Source organism: Pteronotus mesoamericanus, unplaced genomic scaffold, assembly GCF_021234165.1.
Source record: "Pteronotus mesoamericanus isolate MK-2021 breed Mesoamerican mustached bat unplaced genomic scaffold, CSHL_Meso_final contig_347, whole genome shotgun sequence".
NCBI lineage: Eukaryota > Metazoa > Chordata > Mammalia > Chiroptera > Mormoopidae > Pteronotus > Pteronotus mesoamericanus.
In genome coordinates, this window is record NW_026555137.1 from 14085919 (window position 1) to 14108829 (window position 22911).

Genomic DNA, 22911 nt, shown 5'->3' on the forward strand with positions numbered 1-22911 from the left:
AGCAATTCTGCAGTAATCCCATTTCAGTTTTTGTTACCGTGTTCTTTCAAATTAATATTCTTTTGTCAGTGAGGGAGAAAATGTTAACTTTTAGTAAGCAGTTAATGAGCTCTGTGCTCGCTGCTTTAATTGGCATTGTGAGAGAAAACAAAAACATACACTGCTTATACTTTCTAGGAGGTCATGTATGTAGAATGGAAAGACTTACCATGCCAGGAAACACATGCAAGGTAGTACCTGATAGATCCGAGTTATAAACCCTAAGCAGTGCCATTGCAGCACAGCTGGGATGTAATTGGAATGATGTGAAATTAACTAAGGATGGCTTGGTTAAGGTAGTTTAGACTCAATGTGGCATGATAGAGCTAGAAAGACCTGAGTTCAAATCCCAGAACTGCCACATCTAGCAACATGCTTTCGACTTAGCCACTTCCCCTTTCTTGTCTTCAGTTTTCTCATCATTGCAAATGGTATTTTTAATAAAACCTGTTTACAGAGAGTTCAGTGAGGTATATAAAACACCCAGCATGGTAATTGACTGAGATTTATGCACTTAAGTGTTCAGTCCTTTATTGGAAATGATCTTAGAATGTCATTCCACACTGATGTGTCAAAAAGAAATGAAAAAATGCATGCAACTGAGAAGTATTAATTAATTATATAATTTATTCAGATAATAAGAGCTAACATTCAATGGAAGCTTTCTGTGTACTGTTTTACAAAGAAAGAAATGGAAGTATGTAGTAATTAAGTTGATCATGGTCTTAAAACTAGTGCCTTGTGGAGGTCGAGTTTGAACTTTAAGCAGCCTTGATTTCTTAACTTGTTCTCTTACTCATTATGCTATAGTGCCTCTTAGAAAATGAGTTCATTTAAAATACACAAATGGTGAATAAGAGAAATAAAATCTTAAGGTATAAATAAAACAAAATATAAATAGTTCCATTTGTATGAAGTATAAATAAGATATTTTTATAGACAGGTAAATATACCTACTTATATGTTAAAATTGCCCCTTTATGGTTTGCCATTTCCTGAAAAATATCAAAGCAATTACTGTACCTTATTGCTTTTTCTTCCCTCCCTTGATCTTGGAGAATTTTTATTCTGTGTTATAAGATCCTTAATTTACTTATTGAAAGTGAGCAGTACTTATCTGAAGCAATGTTTTGGTTTTCTGATTCATCAAGGAAGGATTCTGGTAAATGTGAACTTAAATAGACTCTCTCTTCTTTCCTCTGTCCCCTCAGCCCATGCCAAGTAAAATTTGTATGTAGCCCCAAGATGACCCTACCTTTGAAGGAGTCACCTAAAAAGGCCATTGAGACAGTTTTTGCAGAATGGTTCTACATGAGCATGTGCCTCTGAAACCCACTCTGTTCTGGGTATTCTTGGCGTGGTGTAAATGGCTGAGGTACTGCCTTCCGTGCCAGAGTCATAGGCAGTTACCACAGAATCTTGAGCGGGAATTCAAGGATTTGGCAAGAATTCCTCAGACTTCACTGTATGGGTGTTATGTATTATTTACTATTTTAACTTATTACTTTAGAAATCGTAAAGTATCAGTCTATAGGAAATATTTACTTTAGCAGTTTCTAGCCTGTCATCAGTAATGCAGTAAACCTGGCACTTCTCATGGACTATTGTTTTGAATAATTCAAAATAAATTTTCAGGCATAGCTTTCTACACCTTAGTTGTCATTTCAATTTCAGTATTTAAGCCTTGGCTTGGATTTTTAATGGGAAACCATTTTTTTCTACACTCCCTAGCTCTTCCATATTAAATGCCTAGATGGCTCTGGTCTTCAGAATTACCTAATAAGTCCGTAAGTCTTCGGATCCATATCACAAATTAAATTCCACTTCACATTTGACTCTAAGGGTTCAAAGAATACTTGCCTTAAGGATAGATCTAGACATGGGCAAGGTATAGATTCAGATTGGTTATAGAAAAGTTCTTAAAGGTTAAGTGATTTCTAGCTCTTTCTGAAAATACTAAAGGGTTATATAGAAAGAAGTGTTGAGCACTGGGTTTGGTTTTGAAATCCCTGAAGGCATGGCCTGGCAGAGTTCATACTCCTTGAGACTCTGGAATGCTCTGATTCCTAGGAACAATTAGCGGGCTAGAGAAGAACTTACGCATAGATCTTTAGACTAGACTCCCTCTTCTGCAGAATGGAGTAGAACTAACTCTGTTGTCATCGCCACAAAGCTGTGATAACACACCCAAGTTTACCTAGACCAGTACATTTTAGCTCCAAGAGTTTATTTTAGTATCACTGTTAGTCTTTAATAAGTTGAATTATACTACATTCACAGTAATAATAAAATGTTGTAGTTAAAAGGGGTAACTAGAGAATATCCATTTCATCATATACAAGGAAATTTAATAAATGATAATATAAGAATACAAGTTGTAAATATTGCTTTGTATGACAGGTTAATGTGACTAACTGGAATTATCTTTCATGAGAATCAGATTTGGCCAGACTGTTATTTTGTTATTTTTCTTCTTCAGGAAGTCCCACCTTCATCTGGCAGCAAGCGCTGGGTTTCACAGTGGGCCAGTTTGGCTGCTAACCATACAAGGCATGACCAAGAAGAAAGGCTAATGGAATTGTCTGTACCTGCTTCTTTAGAGAACGGTATTTTCTTTGTGTGTGTGCATCTGTGTGAATAGTACATATGTTATTTATAACAAGCTAAATCTATATAGTGAGAAGTAAATTAAACCTAGATAAGCATTTTCAGACATGATCGTGCTTATATTACATATATAATTTTAATTTCACTAATGTGGAAATCATTAAAATTAACTCTGATGATAAAGAGATAATTTATAGACGAAGCACATAATATACACAAACTTATGTAACACGAAAGTTTAAAAAGACTAACACAATTCCAAATTATCCCCTTCGTTAATACAACAAATATGTAAATGCTACTTTTTGTGCCATATATCAATTAAAAAAGAATTAATACATAATTTACTTACTACATCTTTTGAATCTATGTCATGTGATTTTTATTACCTTTTAATTATACTTCTGTGAACTGAAATACAGTTTCTTTCAAGAAAACAAATTTTATGCCTCTAATGATATTATTAGATTCAGTTAATTATGTTCTTAATTTTACAAAACCGCTGAAGGAGAATTTGCCTGTGGCTTTTTATGTATAGTCTTCATTTTGTTGTCTTTAGAAACGGAAATAGAAATTTATTTTGTCTCTGACTTGTGGCTCCCCACAAATCCAGCTTAGGAATTTCGGGAACACTGGTGAGCAATTATCTGAGCAAGATACGCAACAGTGGGCTTAGAAAAAGCTGTATCATTTACCAGTCGGAAATCATGGAAGCAATCGATAGTTTTACCAAACATCTTTGGAAAGACAGTGATTGGCAGCTTGTTTCACAGAAAGCAGTTCGTGTTTGGGAAACAGGGACCACACAGAGGAGCTACATACATTTACAAAAAGAAACCACTATGAAATATTTAAATATTAGCTCTGGAGAGCAAAATTCTATCCTCACTACAAGAAACAGACCACTTGGGTCTTCATTATCTCGCTCCTGCTTCTCGTTCTAAATTTACTGATAAATTTACATCTTACATCTAAAGTGTTCTTTTTAAACATTTCTCCAGTGTGAGAAATGCTAGAAAAATACAAGAAACATAAACTAGCTAGTACATTTTAGAAGCTTCAAGTAGCAAGGAAATAAGCCATAACAAAATAACACATGCTTAATTGCTAAATTAAAGTTAAATCAGTAAGTTTAGTATTTTCTTGCATCATATTCCTTGTATTGCTATGAAATTTAAATACTAAACTTTAAGAACTGTAAAGGAAAAAAAGGCCTATCGAAGCTATATCTAGCATCTTTTCCCCAATTTTCAAAAAATCAGGATCCTTTATATGTTAATTATATTTCTCTGAAAGATGTATCCCTTTTCTCAGAAACACATTCCATTTACTCAGGAAAATCCTCCTTAAGTATTCTCAAATTCTCTCACATGGAAAAATTAATGTATATATTTTCTCACTGGCTTCTACTTACTTGAAAAACAGGAAGTGGTCATGTATTAAGTGACCTTGATGCACCAGACAGCCATAATCTAAAACCCCTCTGTTTGTAAAACTCTGACAAGTCCTATCACCTTTTTTCATACTTACAGTTTAAAAAGTTCTTTAAATCGGCTTTGAATTTTATTTTTATTTCACACCCTATTGAAGTCCTACGTTTTCCATTTTACTTAGAACTCCAACTTATTCTTTCAGGTCGATAGTAATGATTATTAAAAACTAGGCGCTTACTGTGTAATTGAAAATATGGCAAATAAACTGTTTTTTAGGCACTCTCTGCAATTCTGCAACACGGTAGTTAGCGTCCGTTGTCGTGAGCAAAACTTGGACGATGGGATAAGTCACAAAAGCGAGAATGAGCACAGTGAACTTCCATAAAACACATTAACAGAAAAAGATGCAACAGATGGAGGTTTCAGATCAGATGACGCTAACTTTCATCCCATGTGGTTTACTCTCCTGGCTGCCCTGTCAGCAGTCTGCCCATTTGTGCACTTGGCATTGTTCTTGCTTTTTAAACTGCTCTGTCACAATGCTGGCTTATTTAGTCCAAGTTTCATTTTATACTTAAGTCATGTCTTACCTTGCACTTCAAAACCTAGTGTAATATGGTATTCATTTTATGCTTCCTTTTTGCCCTGATTTTTTCTTTGTGGTTTTATTTCGCAGACACAGATATCAGCGAATCTGGCATTTCCATGCGAAGCACTGTCTCGGCCAGTTCCTTGGCCAGTCAGGGAGAGAGAAGGAGACGGACCCTCCCCCAGCTTCCAAATGAGGAGAAGTCGCTGGAGAGCTCCAGAGCAAAAGTTATGAGCCAGAGGTCAGAGATAGGAGAAAAGCAAGACACAGAGCTTCAGGAGAAGGAAGCCCCCACGCAGGTATACCAGAAAGACAAACAAGATGCTGACAGAGCCTTGACGAAACCAAACAGGGCGGTGAACGGGGAGACTCTTAAAACTGGTGGAGACGGTAAAGCCCCGCTGCAGGCAGGCAGCTCTTCCCCGGGGAAGGAGAAAGGTGAAGCTGATAAGGAAGCTTCTTTGGTAAAGCAAACATTAGCTAAACTTCAGCAACAAGAACCAAAGGAACAGTGGACACCTACTAAATTATCTTCAAAAAATGCCTCAGGTCAGGTAGAGAGAAGTAGGGAGGAATCTTTCAAACAGGAGTCACAACCCCCAGAAAAAATTCCAGGACATTCTGCAAGCAAAGGAGAAAGGGTGATACAAAGCGAGGGCAAGCGAAGGAAAGCCGAGGAAATTCTGAAAAGCCACACTTCAAAGGGAGGGGACAAGAAGGAATCCTCCAAGTCATTAGTGCGACAAGGAAGCTTCACTATAGAAAAACCCAGCCCGAACATCCCCATAGAACTCATTCCCCATATAAATAAGCAGACTTCATCTACACCCCCTTCTTTGGCATTGACATCCGCCGGCAGAACACGTGAAAGAAGCGACTCTATGGAAACTGATTCCAGTATGGACACAACTCTTATTCTTAAAGACACAGAGGCAGTGATGGCTTTTCTAGAAGCTAAACTGCGTGAAGACAATAAAACTGATGAAGGCCCAGATACTCCCAGTTATAACAGAGACAACTCTATTTCACCAGAATCTGATGTGGACACAGCTAGTACAATCAGCCTGGTCACGGGGGAGACTGAAAGGAAGTCAACCCAAAAGCGAAAGAGCTTCACCAGTCTCTATAAAGATAGGTGTTCTTCAGGTTCTCCTTCCAAAGATGCTGCAAAGTCATCTTCTGGTGCTAGGGAGAAAATGGAAAAGAAAACAAAAAGCCGTTCCACAGATCTAGGTTCAAGAGCAGATGGTCGTAAATTCGTACAGTCCAGCGGAAGAATAAGACAGCCTTCGGTGGATTTAACTGACGATGACCAAACCTCTAGTGTACCTCATTCTGCTATCTCTGACATTCTGTCATCTGATCAGGAAACATACTCTTGTAAACCTCATGGAAGGACTCCACTTACCTCAGCTGATGAGCATGCACATTCCAAACTGGATGGAAGTAAGGTGACCAAGTCTAAGACTTCTCCTGTAGCACCTGGTTCATCCAGTAAATCCACCACTCTTCCAAGGCCACGACCTACCAGGACTTCCCTCTTGCGCCGAGCGCGACTTGGTGAAGCTTCAGATAGTGAACTTGCTGATGCTGACAAAGCATCTGTTGCTTCTGAGGTGTCCACAACAAGTTCAACGTCAAAACCTCCCACAGGAAGGCGTAACATCTCTAGGATAGATCTGTTGGCCCAGCCTCGGAGAACGCGGCTGGGCTCGTTGTCAGCGCGCAGTGACTCCGAAGCGACCATCTCTAGAAGTAGTGCCTCTTCACGGACCGCAGAAGCCATCGTTCGAAGTGGGGCCAGATTAGTACCTTCAGATAAATTTTCTCCTAGAATTAGAGCCAACAGCATCTCTCGACTCTCAGACTCCAAGGTCAAAAGTATGACCTCAACGCATGGCTCTCCTTCAGGTAAATTGGATCCAGACTTTTTATAATATTAGCATATTTATTTTATATTTTGGGATTCCTTTTTTTAAAAAATAAATTAAATCTCCAGTATTGCTTCTCAAAATATTCAACAGAAAAATTACTCTATAAAGGATTTTCTCCTATAAAAATTATTTCATTTAGCTTAATAAATAGAAAATTCAGACGTTATATACACTTCCCCTTAATATCCTGGAGTAAAATAGTGATTTCAAAATTAGAGGTATACTGAACTGATATAGGAGATTTAATTGTCTAGTTGGTGAGCTATCTGGATTTGTGTGTCAAAATCAGATTAAGAATTACAATCTGGTTTAGATAATAGGAATTAACTTTTTGCTCCTGAAAGCATGTGTCTAACTTTCAAATATCCTCACCTAGTTCAAAGCCCTTATGGATCTGAAGAAAAGCAGTGTACCTTTTATTACTCCTTTCAGAGCTAAATGAAAGGATCAATATTTCACCCTTTTTACTTATTTTTGACATGTCTTATACACCTTACTTCGGTATGTGGTCTTGTCTTGCACACCTTTAAGAGTTAGACCTGTTGATGGTTGGGGCAAGTGAAACTAATCCTTGATCTATTTCAGTGGAAGAAGATGGGTTCGTGAGGCAGTCGCTGAGCACATGGGTCAAACTGGGCTATAGAAATTTAACAGCTTATGAGCATCCGCTCATGAAGCACCCTTATATCATTTAAGTGTAGTAATTAGCTGTCATTGCCTGTAATCTTTCTGTACACGACTTACTCCCCCCCAGATTTTAACTGCCTCTGGCATATTCGTCTGTTTATATACTTCATATTGAGCGCTGAGGCCCATGAACACACATGTGACCCCTTGGGTACCGAGACAGATGTTTGTGTATATCCTGTGGACAGGGCCTCACGACCTCATAATCAGCCTCCTGTGTGGGTGTGGCTGGAAAGGCCAGTGCGGGGAAACCCGCGGTTACAACCTTGAACGTTTATCACCCTCAGGCAGCAGGCATCTCGGTGAGCCCAGGCCCCGAGTGAGGATGAAGGGAAAGTCGGCCTCTGGTCTTGTCTTTTTATTTTCACACCTGCCACAACGTAGCCTGCAAGACCCAAAACTAACAGCGCTTTGTGTATGTTACTTTTTTCACTTTTTGTTCCTCCTCTTCTCTCTCCACTGCTGGTTCCTCCACTCTATTCACATTTCCATCTCTGTCCGGGTCGGTGGGTATGGTGACGGTGGTCGTACCTGTGGTAGGAATGTGTGTAGGCTGAAGACACATAACAGACGATCATGATTCCAAAAACAATAGGTGCATTTTCCTTATTACCTGCATCTTGTTTTTATGCCGCAAACTTTGGTTGGTGGGTCATAGAGTTATTGCCAAGTATTTGAAAATGAACTACTGCTATCTCTCAGTTTATGTTTACTCAGTGTTATTCTGTCATTCCTTATGGCGCTACGTCTTCAATTCACATTTCCTTTGTGCTGCTTTCTCTGCTGTGTGCTCTGATAGAATTTCTCTGTCACATTGTGTATTTCGTCACCTCGTCTCTATGAGTTTATAAAAATGTTTAAGGCCTCTCCAGTCTTAACACAAGCGGTAACATAACATAGGCTCTAACATAAACGCTCTACCTCACCAAGTGGCTTGGAACAACTCTTCCTTCTGTCCTGTTGTTCAGCTTTTAGCACATGAGTGATTCGGTGTTATTCCTCAGTGTTTACTATGAGGGGCTTGTTTGCGAAGCAAACCAAATGTGATTACTTCAGCAAGTCTAAGAAATAGCTATAAAATGCCATATTATATGCGTGTCTTTAAAGATAAGCTTTGTTTTTGGTTTCTTTGACTGTGGAACTTGGCAAACGTGCAATTTTTCTATGTCCAAAAAGTGCCTTGAATTCGTTACTGAAATTCTTTAGGGCAGACTGAGGTACGTGATTTTGGCCACCTTCGTACATAATAGCAGTACATTAGATCATAAAAATCATGGAATTTAACAGCTAGAAGTTTTCTTCAGTTTAAGTAGCTAATAGCTAAGGCCAAGAGATGAAATCGCCTGCCCTGGTCACACAGCTGAGGCAGGGAACAGGATGAGAATCCAGGGCTTTTAATTCCCAGCTTTTTGCTTCTTCCACCACATCTAGTCCAGCTCTGAGAAACAGTCTCTGTCTCCTTGCACACAGGCCACCCGAAGACTGCTAGATGCTTGGATTACCGTCAGGAGTGCACGTAAGGCCAGTATACAGTACACGGGCCTTGGTGTTATTCACTATAACCTTTGTCATTCTGATGTTTTACCAAGTTCATGTTCCTCCTGATGAGCCTAAAGCCACATTATGACCCAGGATTGTATATCCAGACTCTCTCACAATGTCCATTTATGACATTTTATCTAGAAAGACAGTGGCCAGCATATTTCAGTCAGTGGTAATATATGAAAACGTTATAGCTACATGGGGCACGGGGTAGGTAGTAAACACACACACACACACACACACACACACACACACACAAAACAAACATTTTTTTTATATTGCTAATTGAGGTATCTTTGATATTATGCTATTTCTATGAAAGATAATCATGTCATGAATAGAAAAAGAAAATAAAATTCTTAGCTTTGAAATATGATTTAAAAGAATGTGAAGCCATACAGATCAGTGTTGCTGTGCACACTATAAATTTTAAAGATCTTTGAAATATCTGAACCTAGAACCTGTGTGATATTGCCCATAATGGCACATGTAAAAATCACTTTGTAGTAATTCAAATTTTATATTTTAGGTTATGCCTAAAAAAGTTTTTCAAAGAAATGTATATAATAAAAATAGAGGAATGGGAATTTCTGATTAAGCAAAATTAAGAGTAAAGATCCTTTAATACCTCTTTATTTCTGATGTAATTTACATTTAGTTTAACAAGCTTTCCCCCCCAAATTCCTTCAATGGTCCTTTAATATCAAGAATATAGAAATATCCAGGTCTATTTTAAATAAGGTATATTTAAAACTAAGTACCCTGAACTGTCAAAATAAAGTAGTTGGTTTTCATTATAAGTGCACATGGTAGAAAATAAAGACATCATGTTAACACTGTTAGAATTTTTTTAGACTTTTTGCTTTCCCCTTTTTATTCTAGTCCTCAAAATTTATAGAGGGTAGAAATTTAATGTTGGCCATGCATGGCTTAATTTATTTCTTCTTCCATGTCAAAGACCACTATAAGAACATTGTCAGGGATTCTTTTCCTTAAAGGATGTTACTGCCTTGCTACGTGCTCATAAATACACATGTAAAATGTGTTTGTGGTTTAAATTCCCACAAAAATATTCTTACATAAAATATGAAGATGCGTTGTTTGTTGTCTGAATGCTTCTGCTACATCTGTAAATGTGGATGTGTTTTAAAGCCAACAGAGTTTCAGTAACAGTAAAAGAAACTGGAGCAGTCACAGATAAAAGACCCTTATAACCCCTTTTTCGTTCTTTACTTCTCTAGATTTCATGGTATGTTTTTATAGTGAATATAGTTTATTACTTCCACAAGAGGGAGTGTTGCATAATTTTATAACCCAAATAAGTTTATAATTAATGTAACTGATCAAAATTTCAGGTTAGCTCTGAAATCAATTAATCCATCTTAGAACACTATCTCATTTTATTATACGTGCTATTCAGTATCACAGCAACCAAGAAACCTGTCAGAGATCGGCATTTCAAATACCTCAATATACATTTTCAATTTAATGATTTCTCTGCAATGCCTTAGTAGTGCCGATATATCAAATAAGCCTAATGATATAAATTATATTTAATTCTCTGCATGATTTTACCTAAGCAGAATAAGACTGAAGAGGAGGAAGTAACATTTTTTTTTTTTAGCAAAGATAGAGATCAGAAAATCTATCATTCTCTGATAAACTGAGGATGCCTTTAAAAAAATAATCAAACTGGAAATGTAAAAAAAAAAAATAAGAGAGTTTCTAACTTTTACTTGTAAAGCAATTGGAATAGTAAGGAATGAGTTTTGAACTCTGGGAGTCAGTAGATCTGGCTTCAACTTTGAGTGAAGCCAGGCAAGACCTCTCTGGGTCTGTTTCTTCTCCATAGTTTGAAGAATATAGACTATCTTAATGTCTAAGGTCAGTCTGTTCTAAAATTCTCTGAAATAAGCAGGCATTGGGATTTCCTTCCAATAAAATGGATAGCTGCTATTGTTTGGAAGCAAAGATTAAGACAGCAAAATCGATTAAAGGAAGGTTTTTGGGAAATAATTGATCAGGGGTCCTAGCATTCGAGTCTCTTTCCCAGTTGCTTTTTGCCTGCAGTCATTTTACTCCTTTTTGGCTCTCTCTGCTCTTATTACACAGGCTCAGCGGTGTCCAGAGGCACCGTGGGCTTTGCTCCAGTACACTGAGTAGGACGAGTTTTCCATCAGTAAAGCTAACCCCCTAATAATTGGAAGAGTATGCATATTTTCATCTCTCAGCTGTACCCTGCTTTATCTTTCACTTTACCCTAAATTTTAAGAGAAAAAACCTAGAAATGTTCCCTTTTAGTTTTCAAAATATGTTGTATTCTTTCAGCTGCTCTTCCTTTTAAAGATACTATTGGAAGCTGTCACTCTTCTTACTAGCTTCTCAGGTAGATCTAAAAAAAAATACCTGGGGCGTTTACAAATTTCTTTTGAAAAGAAAGTTTTTCTTTTTCTTTTTTTCTCTAACATTTCCCTACAATCTTATGATCTTGAGACTTAGGCTATTAAAAGTTAATTCTCATGTGGCTCTCCTTGTACATTGTCAGATGACACAGAATGTACGTTAGTAGCCCTTGGTGGTCCGTTTCTTACTCTGCTTCCCTCTGCGCTGCCACTCGGGAACTGTCCACTCTTGTGCCCATTCTTGCCATGTTGCCTCTAACCGACCCACCTCGGTCCCATCTTACCTGCTTATGGTTTCGTAACTTTTGCAATTTATTAACATTCTTTGTTATTGGTATTGTTTTCTCTCCCAACAATTTTCAGCAATATGCACGGTTGCCATAGTTCCCACATCAAAAATTGGGAAATTTAACCTAACAAATGACCTTTTTTGTATTTATGTATTTCCTTTAATGAATCATATTCTAAGGTACCAAAATAAACATTAAATGAAATGTTTTTATGGAAAAGTACACATTTGTTTTGCCATATTTTAATGGGTTTGACATATTTCTAACTTTTTTCTAAAACCCCTTTGCTCATGTTCCTAAACTTTTCCTAAAGTTGTTTTCAAGTTCTCAGGGTCAGTTCAATTAATAGAAATTTTCAAATATCTAGAAATGAGTAAATTACCCCCAGCGTTAAAATATTATTTATGTTAATGATAATAATGTTAAAATCAGAAGTTATATTTAATCCCCTCTTCAAAAAAACCTGTAATGGATTACCCAGAGTTCTGTATATGTGTTTGAGTACACTTCTGCAGAAAGCCAGGAAGCTTCCACATATCTTTATGTTCTTATACCCATGACTCTAGTTCCAAGCTCCAAGAGCTTCAAATAGGACTGTAAATTAAAGCGAATGGGTAGACTCTGATTTATGGTGTACTCCTGATTATATTTCTCTGTTTTATCTGAGAGCCAATTCACCCTTATAGAGCCCCATGCAAAAATGTAGTTGGGATGGAAAAGACAGGAAGGGTATAAAATTCTAGGGGAATAAAGTGAAAGAATTCTAGACCTCACCAGCCTACACAGCCTAGGGTGCATTTCTGTTTTATAAAGAGAGAGAGAAAGAGAAAGACATTCCTAATATTAATAGCAGCCGTTGGAACTTACAGCATGTGCTACAGTTTTATTCCTTTTAACCACCAAAAACATCTCATGGTTATTATTAGGTTTTTCCTAATGTGAGAAAAGCAAATGGTCACTATCCAGGAATTAGTTCATTTATTCAAAAACATTAAACGTTAGCGAGCCGGACACTCCACTAAGCACTAGGGCTTCACGTTGGCGGGTTAAACAGGCACGGTTCCTGTCCTCGTGGAGTTTGCCATAAATTAACCTGTGCTTCCCTTTTTTTACCTCTATTTATGCATCACAAATTATGTTTGATTCTTAAAATAACAGTAGTAGTGAAGTGTCTGCATTAATTTGTCTGTTGATTTTTCAAATGTGACCTCCTGTGCCTAAATGTCGATGGTGAGAACAGCTTGTGGAGTTCTGCTCCTTGTGGTTTTTATGCCGTTGTCTATTTTCACCGTATGCTTTGTGTCAAAGCAGCAGAGTTGTACTGAAGATGCATTGTTGTGCTTTTACCATGTAAAAAGATTTTTTCCAATCATAGCATAACAGGATGTTGAGTGACAGAGGTAATGTTTTTTTCTGCCATAATTTCCACAGCAGGAATTATGCACATGTATGTGTTGGGAAAAGAGGGTTTTTACCATCTCCATGTTGAAAGTCCATGTGGCATGAAGAAATCTTTTCCCTTAATTTATTTTTGTTGTTGTTGTTATTGTTGCCGTCATTTATTTAACAAAAAAAAATCCATATCTTCACTCAAATGAGAAATACTTGCAATTAAAAAGTACCTGGGCTTGCTTACTTGTTTACCATTAGTGAATTTTTCATCTAAATGTTTATTCACCATACTACAGAAAACACAGTCTTTCAGTTATTTTTAATTCTTCATTGTTTTTAATTCACCAAACTGTAATGTTTCTATCTTTAAGGAGTAGTAGACTTATGGTTTTTGTGAGGTATGTGTATGTCAGTTATTGAAAATTGTGCTGTGTGTGCTCATGGTGTTTTTGAAATCATGATTTTTACTTTATCGCCTTTAAAAGATAACATAATAATTCTTTTTTTAATAATTAAACTAATTTAGTAAATTCAAGATGGAGGCGCTTTCCTACTGATTATGCTTCCACCTCAGAAGATGAATTTGGATCAAACCGTAATTCCCCTAAACATACCCGTCTACGTACTTCTCCAGCCCTGAAAACGACTCGGCTGCAGAGCTCTGGGTCGGCAATGCCTACGAGTTCTTCGTTCAAGCACCGGATAAAAGAACAGGAAGACTATATCCGAGACTGGACTGCACACCGAGAAGAGATAGCCAGGTGGGTTAAGTGGATTATCTCTAAGAGTTAAATTTTTTGCCAACATTTCAACTTGATAGCAAAGTTAAGCTTTTACTTGATTGGTACTAATTGTCCAAGAAACGAAATCCACAGGTGACTGTGAACTTAGTTTTGTCAGATGTAAATATTACTTTCCATCCATTGTTTTTTCATTTCATATTTTCTACGCCAGTGCTACTACCATAATTGTAGGATTAATTTATTTTATTACTTTTTTACTTCTACTAGAGATGCTGATGAGTTAATATAATTTTTGAAAGGCAGTTAGTATCAGTTCTACATAATTAAGAATTATGTAGCTAAATTTTTTATTCCTCTTCCCTTTCAAAGAGGTAGTAGTAGTGTATTTGTGAGAGGTATGTCGTTAATATTCTCTGTGGAGAACTAGAGTGGGCAGATTTTTTTACTCACACTTTTATGAGTTTATTAAGTTTAGTTCAGTCCTTTAATAATTAAATCAAAGTATGTTTATTTTCAATGTTAAATTTCTTCATTATAACCTTTAGGCTATATAATAAAAAGTGAAATTCATGCCGCAGGTGTGATTTTTAATTGATAACTTATTGTGGTTGAACGTTGAGAGATACTGTAATCAAACAGATGCTATTATAGTTAAAATATAACTTCTTTTAAAGTTTGTAAGATATTAACTTTTATTGCAGTATACCATATGTTACCTAAATGTTTTCATCATATATGTGCTAAAATTATCAAGTTTTACATTTGGCCACACTATTAAAGAATTACATATTAGTCTACAGATGCTTTTAAAAAACCCAACAAACTAATAATATAATGTTATGTTCTTTATCTTTTTTTCTTTACTCTCTCTACTTCTGTGAATTGTGTTTTTTCTGGCTTATTATTTTAATGTAATGTTTAGAGGTTTTGTCTTTAATGTCGATTTACTTTTAATTGCTTGTAATTCTCAGAGAACATGCCTTGCTAATCCCCTGGTGCTACTTAACCATTTTTATTTTACCATCCAAGTAGCATTTCTACGAGAATAATTACTGAAGCATGGTAAGCCCATTCTGGTCTGAGGAAGGGCAGGCGTTACGATGGGCCCACAAAACGCCTGTAGTGAGAGGATCTTGATGCCTTTTTTATTCTTGTGAACACAGCTGGCAACAGCAGGCCTTGCTCCTGTCTCCTCGTTTTGTCCCTCCTTGGGGAGACGTCCCACCACGCAAGCTCAGGTGCTACTGGAGGGACTGGGCATGTATGCCTGCCTCTCCATAGGAGGCCTCCTCTCACAAGCTGTCTGCCCCAGACTATGGTGATTGAGCACCTGCTTGCCCAAACCCACACCCTTGCCCCAAACAGGAAAGGGGACAAGCGGAAAGGAACTGATGTTATATTTTCACTCGGTTCCATTGCATTGTTATGTGCGTTTTATAACCATTGTCTGTGTGTACCTTTGTTATCTAGAGCAGGGCTGTAAGACCAGGCCATTTAGCCTTGAATGATGTGGTGCCCTTTCCCAGTAGCTTGTCAGTAGCACTGCTACTAATAAAACTTGCCCTTGAGATTCTAATTTTTCAAGGTATCTTTTTCTGCCATATATCTCAAAACCAGAGAAGGTTTTTTTTTCTTTTTTTTAAGAATAAAAAAAGAAGGGGGCAGGAAGGATAGAAAGTATGGAAGGAAATAAAGTTAATGTTAATGTTTAATGTTCCTATAGGACACTGGTAAGGTTGTTTAACATGAGAAAATGTATTTTAAAATATCTGAGTTACAAAATGAGTCGAATGTGAGAAGTAGTTTTATTTCTGTAAATGGGTCACCTGTCACTTGAAACTCACATTCTGAGAGCATGTTGGGGAGGACACTTTTATTTTGAAATCATAATAGTGATTTTAATTTATTACAGGAGGTTTTGGGCTTTAGCAATATGCTCTTTGTTTAGAACCTAGGCCCGTACCGCTTAACTAGCACTTTGTCCATCTGTACATAGTAATTATTTAGCTGCATATAAACTTACAGTACAAAAACAAGGTCCATTTAGAATATAAAGTATATAAGGAGAATGTACTCTATTTGGTTTTCAATTAAAAAAAGAAACTTTTTTTCTGGGTACCCCGATACCTATGGTTTTGTTAGTTCCTGCTTCAGTTTCTCTATTATAACACAGATAGAGATTTCCTTCTAGTACAAATTTGATAGATTATACTGGTCTTATGAATTTTAGGATAAACAAAGCTATAAGACCACCTTTACAGATGATCAAATAAAAATATATTTAACCTGCCCTGGCTGGTGTGACTCAGTGGATGGAGTGCCGGCCTGCGAATCAAAGGGTCACTGGTTCAATTCCCACTCAGGGCTGCAGGCCAGATCCTCTTACGGGGGCGCACAAGAGGCAACCACACATTGATGTTTCTCTCCCCCTCTTGCTCCCTCCCTTCCCCTCTCTCTAAAAATAAATAAATACATACATACATTTAAACTAAAAATTATACTAGAAGATTATCCTATTCCCATTTGAATCAGAAGGTGATTAAATCAAAAGTTTTAAGTCTCTTCTGCATTTCACCAAATATAACTTACCTGTGGTGCAAAGCTAGCTTTTGGAGTTAGTTTCATTGACAATGGGAAGTACCTCTTTCTTTATAATTAAATGCCACTTTTGGTGGCCAGAAATAGATTCCAGTAGTTTACTTCCCTGTTTGGGCCATTCATTAAATCACCCTGGCTGCTCAAGTCTCCAGTTTCAGCTCATTATCATCCCAGCCTTAGCCAGTATTTTGTAGTTTAGGTTACCCATTTCATTGAATGTCCACGTGAGATGTGGTCTGCCGTAATTCCTTCATTAAGGTTTTGCAGTATTGGCACAAAATGCCCCTAACATGTAATAAATGTAGCAGAGAGCTTCCACCAAAAGTAGAGGAAGATATTATCGGTAGGAAACTTTTTTGTGAACCTTCCCAATAGGCTGTACTTAGGTCAAGTATGTGAGTTAATTTTTAAATCTGTTGAGAGCTTGACTTCTTCCTGATGCTTCGTTACAGTGTCAGGTTCAACATAAACTTTTCTGGAATGATGCTAACATGTTTCTTGTTGTACTAGTTTTATATTTTATCGCTTGGCCTTTTAAAACGAGACTAAATTATTTATTAAAAGCTAAGTAATTAAAGTTGTAGTTATGATCTCTTATCCACTGATAAAGTAACAGGAGGTTTGATTTGTTGTCGTTAGCTTCAGTGTTGGGATTCTAAAGCTAATATACTTCATTCGTAGCTCATCAGTTCCTTTCTTCCAGTAATAGCAAAGGTAACCTCATTGTAATGGTTTGTAGATATATCCTTTGGAACTCTACATAGACCTAAAAACTTTTGAAAGGTGATATGCTATTAAAAAGATAAAGCAGACTTTATCCTTTTACAGTTAATTTAAAACCTTAAAGAGTATTTTTGTCGTTGGCAGTCTAAATCAATAAAGTCTGACTTCCAGTATTTAAATCACACTAGCAAACATTGCATGTTTAATAATAAGAGATGCATTTCATAGAACTCTGATTTTCAGTATTTCTTTTAAACTTCCAGTGCACTCAAAGCCTATTTTAATACACCCCCCCCCCATTTGACCCTTTGGTGAAAGAATAACTTTTAATTAATTTAAATAAGAAAGAGTGATATTACTGAGATCCTTTATGTAAGAAAATTCCTAACTTCCACATGTTATCCCCGCTTACTACAAGTCATGCATATTTATTTCTACCCAAACTTTTGAAATTGGATCATTGGTTCTGACACTCAGGGAGATGGAAGATTAGCACTGGTGTTGTAGAACTTAACCCTCAACTGTATTTCTTTCCTTTGAGACTGTTGTCCTAGTCACATTTTATAAAAAGGAAATGAAATGTGAAAATTGTTTATTAGTTTTTCAAAATAGAAGGCTTGAATTTTTATTGGTTTTGCAAATGAAGCCGATGGATTGCAAAACTCCAAATAAAAGGTATCGCTTTAGACTTTCCTCCTCTACCAGATTTGATGTTGTGGAAATTGAGAATAAGAGCAGGCATTAGAAGCGTGGAGTTTAAAGAGCACAGATACAAGAGATGGGAAGAGAGCATCACAGAATCAATCTGAAGCTTAGATTTAACATGGTTGCATGAATAGATTCATACCCTATTCTGGATCATAAATCTGCTATTTCTACTTGAAGATATTCACAATTTTTTTAATATAATTTGCGTTTTACTGGTTTTAGTAGATGTGAAGGTTTTTAGGCAGTGTGGATTTGAGTTCATTGAATGGTCTATATTATTAGTCAACTTTAAGGTAGGGATTGCCATGCAAAGGCACAGCTGGTGTATACACAGCATATTTGCAAATTAAAAGGAGGCTTTTTGGTGCCTGTTGACTGAACAATATTGTGTTTATTGAGTTGTTCGTTTTAGTAGTTTTACTACATAACATCCTGCGATTGTGGTGGCCTATGTTTTTTCTGATTCATACTGCTTTATACAAATGTCAGACGTTTCTTTGTACATGTGTCTGCACAGAAAAACTTTAAAGAACAAATGGATTTTTGTAGAAGCTGGTGATTATTTTTTACCTCATGAGCTTGGTTAGTCTGTTTCTCACCCTAGTTCTTTCATTTCAGGAAAGTGCAAGAATTGAATATATTATCTAAGGAAACACTTTGAACCCTTTCCCAAAAGAATTACATCAATAGTTAAAAAGTTTTAAAAAATTATATGTGGAACGGTAATGTCAGGTATAGCATGACGTAAGATCTAGTTAGACCACTTACTGTTTGTGGCCTTAACCAAAAAACGGTCACATCCCCTCTCCTTAGCCTCATTTTCCTCATCTGTAAGACAAGGTGAGTGAGACCTCTCTTACAGGTGGGTGTGGGAATTAAATGAGTGGATGAACACAAAGCTTTTTAACGGTGCTCATTATGTTATAATATAATGGTTTTGATTGTATTATGTTTTATTGCAATGGTGCTCATGACATTTTTCCAAGCTTATTAGCACAGGGACCCTATCTGCTTCTTCACCACCATAGCTCTCTGTGCCTCGCTCAGTGCCTAACACATAATAAGCGATCAATAAACACATATACCAGTAAATGAAAAAGATACTGACCACTGATTGCTTCTGTTGGGCTACAACCGACAACTTAGGTTCTCGTTTTAAATTTATGGTTAAATTTTTATGCAATTACTACATTCCTTATAAGTCTTTCAAGCTCACATTTTGCATAAGTTAAAAAAAATGCTACATTGTACTTTGGATTTTAAAGTTGCAGGGAGCTTTCACATACGCTTTTAGAATGTTCTGTCTTTCTAACACCTTCTTGTGGAAACAGCCAAAACAGAGTTCATGTGCACCGGCTGCCTAACTTACAGACCTTTCAGGCCTCACTGAATTGACATCTTTTTGAGAAAAACATTAGTATCGATGGTAGATGTTGTAAGTTCCTCCCTCTTAAAAATCTAGCAGTAAAGGAAAAAAATTCTTTTTTCCTTTGATTATCCCCAACGACAGTTCTTCAGTTCTTCATTGCGTGTGGCCGACGGCACATACAGGGGGCCTCATGGAATGAGCCGCTGGCATCTGTCCTGCCTCAGCGGCCTCGCGTACAGAGCTACCACTTCAGGCTGTGTGGGCACGGGCAAGCCACTGAGCTGCCCTGGGAATGTGTCCTGCCGTACAAGGCCTGTGCGACGCTCAGGTGACGTGCCGTGCTGTGCGGTGCTGTGCGCAGTAACGGGGGCGCCTGCTGGGGTTCCCAGCCTCCGCTCCCACAGACCCCTTTGGCCGCCTGGGGAAGCAGGAGGAGCTCTTCTCAGAAGAGTACTTCTAAAGGCGCAAACCTAACATAGTTATAATGGCAAAAAATGCAATTACTTTGGAATATACTGATCAAAATAGTATTAAAGTGATATAATAACATACGGTTCTTCGTTAAAATACTGAAATGAACGTTACTGCTGTGAGTTGAATGACTGGTAATTATGAAGTAGCGATGACTCAATGTTTTGAGACACGTGTAGCAACTATGATGTGATTTCTGTTGGTGACAAAAATTACCAGTATTGCTAATGCTGCTCTTGTTTGTTGCTTGGATCTATAACAAAACAGAAATGCTAAGCTTCTGTTAGAGGTTAGTGAAAATAAAGTTGTAATGCTTTTTCTCACCCAAGGGTATTTTTAAAACCATGTCACTACTTCAGGGTGTTTCATGTATATTTTTCAAAATAACAATTTGAGATTACATGGAATTTACTTGCATTCATTCTTTTTAATTAAAATTTAAGATTTTTGAATAGCGACATAGTTAATAGCACTTCCAAAGAAGCGCTATGAAGTCTGGGGTACAAAGCTGTAGAGATACAACGTTCGTAACTGATTGTCTCGAGAGCTGTTACTTAAACAGGGGTTAAACCCCTTTTCTACAACCATCGCCAGGATCAGCCAGGATCTCGCTCTCATTGCTCGGGAAATCAACGACGTCGCAGGAGAGATCGACTCGGTGACGTCCTCGGGCACGGCCCCCAGCACCACAGTAAGCACTGCCGCCACCACCCCTGGCTCTGCCATAGACACTAGAGAAGAGGTAGGAGATCCTCATGGAGCAATGCATAAGGTTCTTCCTTTTCTTTATTTCTTTTGCTTTCAGCTTTTTGCCTAATTTCTTTTACTCATGCCCCTCCTCCCTGTTTGCATGAAGCTCTGCATTCTCCATCTTTGCTCTCACAGATTTCTTTTATGTTTTGGTAACACCACTAGCAAAGGCTAACTAACATCAGGCCTACTGTGAACAGGAAGTTGCGATATTATTTAAAATAAGTACATTGCTAATTATTGGCGCATAGTTTTACTTAAAATGTGAACACAAATGATACGTGAAAATCAAACCGGAATTTGATAAATGATTGTATAAATTTTCTATGAAGTTTGGCTATGAAATACTTCACTTTAAAAGGTATTTTCGTGGCTAGTTAACTAGGAGATAGCTCTAATAGCAAAGGAAAAAAACTCTAGTCTTACTACTTTAAACACTCTGTTGGTGGATACACACACACTAACGGGCACACATCCACACAAGGATACTTTGAAAATCGAAACGCTTATATACATACGCAAATACAGGGGTTGGGCAAAAGTATGTTTATAGTTATGTGTGCAAAGCAGTTTATTCTTGTATTGTTTATTAGTTATTGTATTATTGTCCATATGAACAACTGTAAACCTACTTATGCCCACCCCTGTACCTTTTCAGTCTTGAAAGGTTCCAGTAAATTCTCCAGCATGTCAATTAGCAGGTAGACCATTGCCCTTCCAAAGCTTGGGCTCCTGCTCGCCAACTCTAGGGGGCACCATTTACACACCATTGCTCCAGAAGGTACCTTTAAGGTATAACACAAAATTGATGGTAGTCTGGTGGAGTTGGCTCTCTTGATTGGCATTAGAAAGAATGAGTTGAAGTTTGCTAAGGACAAAGCCACACTCATTAGTTTAATTATCTTTTGGCTGTTTTGTGCCACAATGTCAAAATAAAGTAGTTGGACAGAGACTGGTTGGCTGCAAAGCCAAAACTGTTTATTCTCTGGCCCTTTACAGACAAAAAATTGCCAGCCTCTAATGTCGATGATTCCACTTGCTTATTTTATAGAATAACGTTCTCAATAGTAATAAACAATGGCTAGCCTTTTTGACAAACTTAATTCTGGTAAACTATGCTAATAATGCTGTCTTTGGTTGCTTTTTGTCACACGTTCCTTTTATCATCTAATTCTGGAATGGTCATTTTTTTGGTTGTTCCCCCCACCCCCCGTATGTTGTCTAACTTGGTAAATGATACTTCATCAATCTGTGTAGTTTTGTTACCACACCAATCGATTGTAAATGTGTATAAAGTCATCCTTATTGGTAAAAACCCAAAGGATCTTGGTGGCAAGACATACACAATTCTTCTGGTACATTTAAAATGATAAACATAATATTTTCCCAGCGAACTAAACTTTATCTAACATGATAATTCACTCGGACCCAGTAAAATCATTCAAGCATTTCATTGAATAGATTTTTCTTTTTCTTTTTTTGTTTTATTTCTGAATAGTATACTAGAGTTTATTCCTTCAGTAAACCTGAGTTACTTTGCATTGTATGTGCATAATTTGCCCTGTAGGTGGCAGTATATCCTTTTTATTGGAATATGTAATTTCTGTACCATTGTTAAAAGTTTATCTGATTCAGACCAAAATGCTTATTTTGTGTATTTAAAATTTTTTCCTTTTGTAAACTTAATTGGAATTTGCAATTTATGTATCTGTGAAGAAATTTGTCACCTGGACTTGGTGAGAAAAAAAAGGAAAAAACAAAATAGGAAACTAAACGTAAAAAAAAGGTGTTTTCTACTGGTAAGGCAATGTGAGTAAAATGAACTCCTTGTCCATCTACATGGCTCATTTTTTTTCAATTTATCACCTGTTTTCCATTTGGGGGAAATCTTGTCCATGGAAGAATCAAATTTATAATAGCTATCTATTTTGGATTTTGAAAATAAAATCTATGTAGATGAACATCTATTTTATAAAACAGACACCTTTGAAGTACTTAAAAAAAGAAAGAGTAATTGGTTTATTGAAGAGCTCATGCTTCTATTACTACTTGAGAATGAAATAACTTCTGTCTAATCATAAAAATTATAATGCCAATATCTATGCTTTTTCAAATTATTCTCATAAGGGTTTGCTCTTGTCCTATTAGTTGGTTGATCGTGTTTTTGATGAAAGCCTCAACTTTCGAAAGATCCCTCCATTAGTTAATTCTAAAACACCTGAAGGAAACAACTGTCGGCCCAGTGACTCAAGGCCTCAGCCGACTGAGCCTCCTGATCACTTAACAATTACACGGCGGAGAACCTGGAGCAGAGATGAAGTGAGTAAACCATCAGCATTAACAAGTGACAAGGGAGGGTGTTCTATTGTGGGAAAGTAGGGAGCTGTTCCATAAGTAGGGCCGGGGAAAGAAACTTCATCTTGACATCACCTCCTATATAAATCATTACCAAAAATATTACAAATAATATACAAATAATTAACTCCAAATGAATCAAGTTTCTAAAGGGTGAAAGCAAAACTTTAAAACTTATAATAGAAAAATATTCTAAATAACTTTGAACATTTCAGTAGGCAATGATTTTTTTAAAAGATAGAAAAAATTTTCACTTTCAAAGATTGATAAATTTGGGTA

At 37.0% G+C, this 22911-nt stretch overlaps 1 protein-coding gene across 8 annotated transcripts in view; it reads left to right on the plus strand.

Annotated features, from left to right (window-relative positions):
- CEP170 (centrosomal protein 170) overlaps positions 1–22911 on the plus strand; it is a 99160-nt gene that overhangs the window by 67465 nt on the left and 8784 nt on the right. For 3 of the 8 annotated variants that reach the window (XM_054576694.1, XM_054576695.1, XM_054576699.1), the window contains 5 exons: positions 2519–2645; positions 4756–6579; positions 13442–13676; positions 20122–20299; positions 22426–22596. In XM_054576694.1, coding sequence (XP_054432669.1) covers positions 2519–2645; positions 4756–6579; positions 13442–13676; positions 20122–20299; positions 22426–22596 — 2535 coding nt within the window. The remainder of the gene's footprint in view (positions 1–2518; positions 2646–4755; positions 6580–13441; positions 13677–20121; positions 20300–22425; positions 22597–22911) is intronic. The other 5 variants (XM_054576698.1, XM_054576701.1, XM_054576696.1 and 2 more) reach the window with 3 other exon arrangements.